The sequence below is a fragment of the Melanaphis sacchari genome, unplaced genomic scaffold (genome assembly GCF_002803265.2).
Source record: "Melanaphis sacchari strain LSU unplaced genomic scaffold, SCAv2.0 Contig1538_pilon_pilon, whole genome shotgun sequence".
Lineage (NCBI taxonomy): Eukaryota > Metazoa > Arthropoda > Insecta > Hemiptera > Aphididae > Melanaphis > Melanaphis sacchari.
Window position 1 is genome coordinate 1 of NW_020270676.1, and position 10,911 is coordinate 10,911.

The window sequence follows — 10,911 nt, forward strand, 5'->3', positions numbered from 1 at the left end:
TAATTTATTTGCAATTTTCACTATTTGTTGAATAACGGATAACAAATGATTATATGATAACTGATAACAAATGATAACAGTGATGACTGATAAAGTATATGTCGCGCACGTACGCGATCGGGCGGCGGCGGCGGTGGCGAGGTGGTGGTTGTGGCGGTGGCGGTGGTGGAGGCGGTGACGGTGGTGCGGGATGCGGTGGCGGTGTCATTGTTGGCGGTGTGGAGGAAGCGGGGGTATAATATACGTCACGAACGTACGTGAGATGACGTAGGCAGCGGCTCAGGCTCAGGGCTCAGGCTCAGGGTTCAGGCTCCAGAACTATCCATTTCATACTACTAACACGTTTTCCCCGCAATACACCATGCTGGATATTTTATGAAATTCTGTCTCAAGAAATATCGTGCGCTTGTATTTCTGCGGTGCATCTAATACGAACGGCAAGATATCTTCCATCATAGAAAATATACGCTGGAGAAAATCCGGCGATATTTTAACGTAACGTGATGCAGTTAATATAATTACAACGACTTGGTTTTTTTCGCTCGGATCAACGACTTGATATTTTTCGGTCGAATCAATACCGATGTGCACAAACTTACGGTTTGCAAAATCGAGAGTGTAGCTTGTAGTTTCGAAGAGGTCAGCCGGTGGTGATGGTGGTACATAAATAAAAGCCTTATTTTTGTATAATGCTGCGTTGTCTTCAATTGATCCAGCCATATTTAAAAACACTTAAATTCACAACAAAAAAAATTTAAAGACGCAGTGACTACGTGAGCAACGGTTGAAGTCAGTACACGGACTAAACGAAAAATCAGGACTCTCTAGTCTCTATCAGTCAAATAGGTGGGGTAATTTTAAAGAATGTGCGCATGCGCAAACCTGAGAATGTGCGCATGCGCAAACCTGAGATTGTATATTGTCTCTTAAATAACAAATCGGGAGGCTGGGTGAACATTTTTAAATCTCGTCTAATTTATTTTTGTGTAAGCTCTAGTTAATTGAATAAAAATAACGATGAATTGGTATACGGTCAGGTGGGCTAGTGGGTTAAAGCCTTAAAGGTTTAAGATGGGGGTGGAGGGTTCAAAACTGTTATTTTGTAGTTTTTTCCGAGTCGGAATTGTTGCTTTGATAACATAATAACGTGATAACATAATAACATGATAAGTGATAACGGTGATATATTTTTCCGGCGACCGCCGCGCCAGCAATAGTGGGGGGTAAATATACGTCACGTACGTGCGCGACCGACGGTAGGATCAGCAGGGATCGGAGGGTCGAAAAATATTGTCAGGGATCAGCAACCCAGCATAGGGATCAGCCAGCAGGATCAGCCGTCAGAACTGTCTTTTTTATTCTACTCTCGTCACACGACTGCTATTTTTATATATTTATTATGATGTTTTTAAAACAAGATTCATAGAAATATGAATCTACTATCTCGTATATATTATAGTTATTAGGCCACATATATATATCTATATTACTATTGCTAATACCTCTAGTAATATTACATATTATATTATATATACTTATATTTATTAACATATCTCGTAGCCCATAACAAGTTACATCTTTACAATCGGGAAATAAGTGTATAACAGAGAATGATTTGTTTAAAAAAATCGTTTTAGACGAAGACATACTAAACATTACTCGTCATCAGATTATTCTAAAAACAAATAATAAATCTAAAAAAAAAAAACTACTTAGTATGTCAATCCTATCAAATAGTTCATGGAGATTCATTTATTAAACACAATATACGCATTGGATTAATTCATGGTCTTCATTGGGAAAAGGTAATATGATTATTATACCTTTGTTTTATATATTCAACTGTTTATAACTAATAAATAATAACCTACTATATTATAATACCATTGCATAATATAAAGTATTTATTTATAAGATTTACCCTTATCAGGTGTACGAGTTGTTATTCCAGCCTGTGTTGTAAAAACTATTAGAGAGAAATACCTAGAAATGAATGGAGTTTATGTTGGATTCAAAAATGGAAGTAAATTACCCAATTAAATAAAACACATTTTATATGTCATCATTTAAAATTTATAAAGAATGTTTTGATTATATTTAAAAAATATATTTTAGTATATAAAAAGTGTTCAATGTATTTTATTTAGTATTTGTTTAAACTGTTCTCCTTTGAACTAGACAATATTATAATATAGTATATATGTTACGGTGAATGATGTAAACGTGGTAAAAGACGTCATTCCCCGGTAAATGACATCATTTACCTTAGAATTGGTAAACGTTGTAAATGCAGACATTCCCAGATTATTGTCGTCAATCACCAGTTTAATTAGAGAATGATGTTTAATACTTTTATGTCGGTGTGAACGATCAGTGATAAACGTGTAGGTACCGAATAAGCTTCGTTAGTTAAAAATATCATGACGGAAGTAGATAGATAAACGAAAATCCCAACTAGCAATAACGTCGATTCTTTTAGTTTATTAGTTAGTATCAACGGGCATATTATAACGAGTTGTATTTGCTACAAATATGTGTTAACACGTTGATGGACAGTTGCTAAATATTACTGCTATAGCAGTAATATGAACAGTTGATGTCGGGGGTCATTATTCAATATTACTGCTATAGCAGTAGTATACAAACCATCCAAAATGTGTCATTACTGCTATAGCAGTGATATTTTCAATGGTATCTTATGAAAGAGGAAGTTGTTCTGACCCCGGACGTCTCAACGGGCCATTGGGCACTCTATTTTTAGCCTGTTTTTATACGTCTTTGTAATTTACACACGTATTTTCCATTTTTATTCTCTTATCGATCAATTATAATTTATTTATCCATAACTGTTATGTTTTTCTTATTTTATAAACATCATAGAACATATTCTATACGTTATATTTATAATATTAGTACGTACGCGATCGCCGTTGAAGTGTGATATTATAGTGCGTTAAGTGATGAGTGTTTACAAGTTTACATTAAAATGAATTCACGTGAAAAAATAAATGTAAATCAGTTATTAGATGAAGATTACGATTCTTATGATTCTAATATTTCAATTATTGACGATTCTGATGCTGATCCTAATTTTTATCCACCCGGTGTCGCTGAAAAAGGCTCAATTAACAGTTCACCTGATGTATCAATGGACGATCCATCAAATTCAAATGTATTAGTGATGCCTCAAATACAAAATTTATCTGATGATGAATATTCGACTGAGGTAAGTACGTCTAGTGATGAAAGTGAAAAAGATGACGAGGATTCTGAATGGGTTGATAACTACAAAACTATTTCTGATTTTGAATTTAATTCGAACTCCTCTGGAATTAAAATAAATATATTAGAATCTGCTAAAGACTCTCCTATCGAAATATTTAACCAAATTTGGACGGGCGATATACTTGAGATTATTATAAGTTCAACAAATAGTTATGGTCAAAAACTTGCATTAAAAGATCGGCCTCATAATAAAAATTCTAGAAGTTCGACTTTCAAAAATACTGATACAGAAGAAATCAATAAATTTTTGGGTTTATGTTTACTTTTTGGGTCTTCCAAATTTTCTGTGTTGCGAGATGCATTTTCAAATAACCCATTATATTATTATCCAATCGCAAAAAAAATTATGTCAGGAAGACGGTTCGAACAACTTCTGAATTGTTTCAGTGTTGAGTATTCGGAAAAAATAGTAGTTGCTGATGGCCCAATGAAAAAAATTGAACCAGTGTACACAATGTTAATTGATAATTTTCAAAAAGCTTTTTACCCACATATTGAACTTTCGTTAGATGAGTCTCTGCTTCTCCAACGTGGAAGATTATGTTTTCGACAGTATATCAAAGGAAAAAAAGCGAAGTATGGTATTAAATTCTATGAGCTTTGTTCTCCAGATGGTTACGTTTTAAATATAGAAATGTATAAGGGAAAACAATTTTCAAGTGGGGCGCTAACTTCAAAAATTGACAGTTTAGTACTAAGGCTTATGACTCTTATTTAAATAAGGGTCATCACTTGATTATGGACAATTACTACAACAGTGTTAATCTTTCGAATTTACTTTTAAATCACAAAACACACACCACTGGTTCATTGCGAAGTAACCGAAGGGGTAATCCAAAATATGTTGTTCAAAAAAAATTGAAAAGAGGTGATCATATTTGGAAACGTCAAAATAAGGTGTATGTTTCTAAATGGAAAGATAAGAGGGATGTCTTATGCATAACAACCAATTATCAACCAAAAATGATAGTCTCCAAAAATAAATATGGCCAAGAAAAACCAAAACCTATCGAAATTGCCAAGTATAATGAGTTTATGAGTGGAGTAGATCGCGCCGATCAAAAAATGATCTCTTATTATTCTTGTCCTCGGAAATCTGCAAAGTGGTACAAGAAAGTTATTTTTCATCTGTTAGACGTCGCTGTTTGGAATAGTTTTTATATATATAAACAACATTTTGATTGTCCAGATTTCAGGTTCAAAGTATATAGAGACTTACTTATTAAAGATTTAATTAAAATTCCAAAAAATACTACAGCAACTGAATTTTTTCAATTAAAAAAAAAATCAAGAAAATCAAGCCGAGGTGAAGATTTGAGAGAAGGTCATTTCGAAGAACCCATACCGTTACCACCAAATTATAAAAGACAAAAAAAATTTAAAAATTGTGTTCAGTGTTATAAACAAAAAACCAGAAAACAAACTTCCATTCAATGTCAAAAATGTAAAGTACCTCTGTGTCCACTATGTTTTAAAGATTACCATGCTGCTCAACCAGAAGGATGAATATAAAGTTCAAATTAATTAATTAATAAAAAATTAGTTTAAAATTTTAATCTAAGTATTGTATAAGTATAATTTTTCAATAATATAATAAAGTTTTTGTATTGCATTTTGTTTCATTTCATTAAATAAAAATAACTTCCCTATCTTTTTATGCATTCCTTAAAATAAATCGTAGCTTTCAACATAATAATTATAAAATAATTAACTAATAAAATGTAATACTGGTATAGCAGTAATTTTTTAATCAAAAATGTGATGTCGGGGGTCAGTACTGCTATAGCAGTACTAAAAATATTACTGCTATAGCAGTAATGAAATGTGACGTTTTAAGGGTGGTGTTTTTGAAAAATAATTAAATCAACTGTCCATCAACGTGTTAATATTATTTGTAAAAATGTATGTACTAGTTGTGGTACTAAAAAATGTGCTTGAAATGCAGCGGAAATGTGCAGTTTAAAATGTCATAGTAGGTAACCAAAAATGTACAAATAAATAATTTGTAATATGCATGTATTTTAATGTTTTTAATTAACCTATTATCTCCTTCAAATAAATGCCTAAAATAAAAAATGAAACATCCACCAACATTAATTCATTATTATAAATAGTACCTATAGTAAAAAAATCAGTGTATTATTTGAGATTTATCATCATTTACCACTAGTTTTGGTAAATGACATCAATGACCGGTGAGAGATGTACATTTGAATTTAAAATCTGGGTTTTTTACATCATTTACCTACAAAATCGAATCATTTTGGTAAAAGACGTCATTCACCGGAGAATGACAACATTCACCAATATTCATCTTTCACCGTAACATATACATAAACATAGGATCCTTAAAATATTTTTAGATACAATTGTAAAATACATTTAGATATAAAAATTACATAAATCTCTTTTGTATAGGTATTAAAATAATATTTAAATTAAAATACATTTTTAACAATATTAAAACATTTAAAATCATTTTTAATTATTATCGTTGAAAAATCTGGAATATTTTTTTGATCTCAACTCATTTATATCTGGTTTTGGAATAGATACATTATTCTTTGGTACGGTTATTAATTGATCTTGATTTTGGCAAATTAAACTTATCTTAGCCTTTACTTTTACATTTTGCATTATTTCAGCACGCTAATAATTGGTTGTAGATGTATATCGATTTTTCATAGTATAACACCCCGAAGGCTTAGAGTACACCATTTTATCTCCAATCATAGTTTTGTTTACGTTACTATTATGATTTAAAATAGCTAATATTGAACGTATATGCATACCACTGTACTTTAAATGAATCCTTTTAGGCGTGTATTTTAATCTGACGTAACATTTTGCAAGCTTTACGTTCTAAATCTCCTTTTAACATTCCTTTTTGGACAAGCTTGAAATCAATTATGTTACTACTATTCAAATCCATTCATGTATAGGTACAATATTTCGCACAAAACCCCGGAGAATCAAATTGTCCATCACCTGCTAACCAAATTTTATTAGAACTCTTCAACTCAAGAAAATTTGATTTTTTATGTTCACTCCACATTATATAATTTTGAATTATTTTATCATATGAAGTTTGAGAAAAAAATGCAAGTTTTAATGTTTCACAAAAAACTGTCATTTGAGTAAATAAAATATCAGATAGAATCAAAAATGCACCAATTAAAATATTTCCTTCGGGACGTGTTCCATTTTTATTTTGTAAGCTCCATTGGTATAAATGACCTTCTTCACAAATCGTGTTAATAGATAAAAATACACCTTGAACGAAGTTTTTAAGTTTTATTATTTTACCAGAACATATATTACAAGATTTGAATAAAACCAAAAGACTTTCCCAAAATACTATAAAACATTCATTCATACTTGTATCTATCATACTTTCACTATCTTTATCAATTGTATCGTCTTCAAAGGAGCTATTTTCATCTGACAAATAGTTGAACGACGTATCATAACCAATAGAATCTAAACAACAGTAAATTTCATTACCTATTTCACATCGGATACCCTTATCATTAACAGTGTCATCATAACTTTGTCTTGGAGATAAAGACATTAAACTCAAATTTATATAAGTGACATCGACATTTTCATCAACAAAATCTTCATCATTACCACCTTTTTTTTTTTTTTTTGTGTACTAGTTTTTTATAATTCTTTAACTATCTCTTTTTCTCTTTTTCTCGAAATTCTTTCCTGTCTATTTGAATCACTAGATGTTGAAGCTATAGAAATATCGTTTTGAGTACTGAAAATTGTAGGGACAACTCTAGGTTTTAATCTTACAACTACTTTAGTGTCCGGCATAAGTTTTTCACGTAATAAGTCGGATTCGTTAAAATCTTAGTTAGAAAAATGTTTTGAACAAATCATTGATGATTTACCTGGAACAAATTGTTTTCGCTTACAAAAAGTAGTCCACTTTAAAAATCGATCTGGTGAGGTATCTCTACAAGGAAATCTATAAAAATGAATTTTTCCCAGACCATTATTTTTTCAACTATTGCAATTGCAACTACGTAAACACTTAGTACAACATTTTAATAGCTGGGATAGTAATAATAATTAAATAAAAAAATACAAAACACAACACTATGTTGACAACGTGAGTACAGTGTACTAAATGAAAAGTATAATATTGTTATATTATAATAATACTAGTACCCGTGAAACTCGCTGTATGTGAATACCCTAGGTAGCTGAAATTCGTTTGAAGTGAATTTCCTAGGTAAGTGAAACTCGCTGTATGTGAGTACTCTAGGTAGCTGAAATTCGTTTGAAGTGAATTTCCTAGGTCGGAGACAGGACTTCAGAATACCGCAGTTAGAAAAGTCTAGTAGGCGAAACCAGTGATAACGATGTTTGAGACGTTGGTACCTCTGATTTGGTGGTTTTACACTTTGGGGGTGTCGTTTTAAACGCGTAAATAATAATCTTATAATATAATAAAAGTATATAAAAGTCCTATTCGAACGTTTAGTGGTGGGTTATTTCATTAAATTTACAGGTGTAATACACCTTGTCCCGTAGCTTGCCCTGTGCTTTTGTGCATGGAAAATAAATAAATACATTCCGAAAAGGTAATTAAGTGTCTAGTTATCAGTCATCGTCCAGTGAATATCGATTCCCGACAGAGCAATCCGCCTGCGGCGGATTGTCATACCTCCTGACGTCGAAGACGTTGTGCTGTTTAGTACGCAAAAAAGTTTAAGTCGAATCAAACGCTCGATTTTTCAAGCGATCACCATTGAAAATCCAGTTAAACGCGTTTGAACCTCCCAGGTAGGCAATCCGACTGCGTCGGATCGCGGACGATGTGGGCGTAAAGGAGAAATGTTAAACGTATTATAGAAAATGCATGTCAAACGTTAGCGAGTTGAAGATCAAAAAACTATACATAATTAATATTTTTTTTGATATTTTATAGATAGTTAGATATCGAAAACAAATATTATGCACTTTCTCTGATGACAAAATATTTAATGTGCTATTGTTTTTCCCCTGTATCTTTCAAATGTAAACAACTGAAAGGCTAAACTTATAAAATAGTGAATTCACCGTCAAAACTGAGTGAAACCACTGTATTGTCATCAATAGAATGTTCTCAGGCTATAATATAAATTGCATATCACATATGTACATTTGAATTGTGCAGAATGTTAGCAATAGCCAATAAACTATAATTGGTTTAATTGAATACTATTGTGTAATTTAATGTTCGTGTAAAGTATATTGTAATATAATTACAATATAGTATTTTGACATCATCAATCGAGCAATATAAAATTAAATGTGTGAGAAAAAAAAAATTTGAAAAATATTTTATGAGTAGTAGTGTAAGACAGGATATCAAAACGAAAACAGCAATTAATAATGATCGAATTAAATGAGAAAAAAAAAATGCAAAAAATCCGATATGTACAGTTTTGTATGGAGCCGCCTGAATTTCGCCGAACGGGATTCGAACCTGCCTACCTAACGTCGGGGAACCTATCCTAACACCTATCGACTACCGTTTGAGTTGAAAACCGTAACCAAATTTCGAGCACTTAAACCGTTTTAGAGATGCGACGAATACTATAGTAGACGTCGTTTAAGCGATACGATTTTTACGATTCGCGTGTCGCGAAACCGTAAATCACATATTAATCGTCGTTTAGAGTGTTTCCGACGTATTCCTCTACATTATTTAATCGTATACGTCTCAACCAGTGCCGCAACTAGCGGGGGGACCGGGGATGCCTAGCACCACCAAGAGGCCTCAGTTTATAATAAATTGGGGCCCCGAAATTTAAAGAAGATTTAAGTGTAAATTTGAGAGTAGGCAGTAAAGAATAATAGTTATAAGGAAAATAAAAATAATAAAAATTCTCATTTTCTGTACATATTATAGTATAATTAATAATATGACACTATAACGATCTTACATTTATAGTGATTTAGTCACATTAGGTAATAATAATTATAATAATTTTCAGTATTTGTGTGTCTATAATGTATATTGTATGTTGTAATTTTAATTTTATATTTATAAAGGTTGTTTGGTAACCTTATTGCCTGCTGCAGTTAACAGTAGACGTGATGGTTGGTGGGAAGGAGCTCGAATGATTTGATATTAATTTTGAATTATTTTTAGAAAACCCCATATAATTTCTATCGATAACAAAAATAACACTCATACACACAAAGTATATATTACATATACTATGCAGTATTATATTATATTAATATAATATTATTGATTATAATGTTTTATATTAGCTGAATTACCCGTCGTTGCCGGGTTTAAGTATAAAAAATGTCTACAGCCCAACTTTAACCGGACGGCCGCAGACCAAGACAGACGATTAATTTTAATAGTTATATAATAAATAATAATAATAATTTTAATAGGTATATAATAAATAATAATAATAATTTATTAAAATTTAATAGGTATATAATAAAAATAATAATGTATGACAACAATCTTATTACAAAATTTCTCTATAATAAACTACATTTATGTGTTTTCTGTTGGTGCCAAAATAACTTAATTTGTGGGCATATACTGACTCTGAGCATGCCACATAAATTGCTGCAAACAATAACTTTCTGATTGATCCCTAAATTTTCAAGGTTTGTCCCGTGATTTATTTATTGTCATAGCAAAACATACTTTGACAGGAAACCGCATTCTTTAAATTGAATGGATAATACGGTATCATTGGTATGGGAATAAAACTGATTCACCTTTTGCAAATCCAGTCATAATTTGAGCTTCATCAGATTTTTGAAGATCAGTACAACGTAGACGAGTCCTATTGCACAATTTTGGTGGGCTAAGATTTCTTAGAAGCATTATAGGAGTACCAATTTAATAAAATGTGGTAGGAATATAATATTTTCAATAATTTTCCAACGTGTTCCGGTAATCTTTATACATAAAATGTGATAATATACAGCGTATAATGTAACGTATAATGTACAGCTAGAGGCTCACGGCTTTATATTATTGATATAAAACGCTATGTATGATGAGATACCGTGTCAATGAATAATCAACGCAGAGCCTCGTGAACGTGGTAAGCTGCAGTACAAATGAACTGTCGTAAGATCGACTGGGAATAGTGTAAATGATATAGGAAACGCTGCGACGGAATGGTGGATCGTAACACGTTATCGCATATCGCTAAGAAATGTATTATTATTTTCGATAATGCAAATTTGTTTATTAATTTGTAGCTCAGTTTTCTCATACAACTGTCTCAACAATTCATATTCATACACGCCGCCGATAAATGTCACATAGCAGTGTTTTTAAAATTGAAATTGATCAATATAATGTGTTCCACTAAGGTTTCAGAGTTATGGAGACATATCTATATATTATCTGTCGTCGTTCGTTTATTTTCGTGCGCTGCACGGTGCCGCGGTTCGGCGAGCATGACATGGAAGGGAAATTTAGCGGCGCATGTCTAGCCACCCGCGTCGACAACGTACCGTACCGCGAACCTCACACACAACATTAAATTAACCATTTTAAACTCTTGCCCTTAGATGAAATTTCGAAAATCGCTCTTGGCGCCTATACATAGTAATAAGTACATATCCTGAAAATTTTCAACAACC

The 10,911-nt window shown here is 31.9% G+C and overlaps 2 protein-coding genes across 2 annotated transcripts; both read left to right on the forward strand.

Moving 5' to 3' along the window:
• The first annotated feature begins 2,986 nt into the window (after positions 1-2,986).
• LOC112592017 (piggyBac transposable element-derived protein 4-like) lies at positions 2,987-4,003 on the forward strand. Its single transcript, XM_025335980.1, has one exon. It carries the CDS (start codon positions 2,987-2,989, stop codon positions 4,001-4,003), a length of 1,017 nt encoding a protein of 338 aa, XP_025191765.1.
• A 20-nt stretch (positions 4,004-4,023) lies between these two features.
• Positions 4,024-4,791, forward strand: LOC112592018 (piggyBac transposable element-derived protein 3-like). The gene is made up of 3 exons (XM_025335981.1): positions 4,024-4,391; positions 4,482-4,631; positions 4,701-4,791. Exons 1-3 carry the CDS (start codon positions 4,024-4,026, stop codon positions 4,789-4,791), a joined length of 609 nt encoding a protein of 202 aa, XP_025191766.1.
• Positions 4,792-10,911: the final 6,120 nt, after the last annotated feature.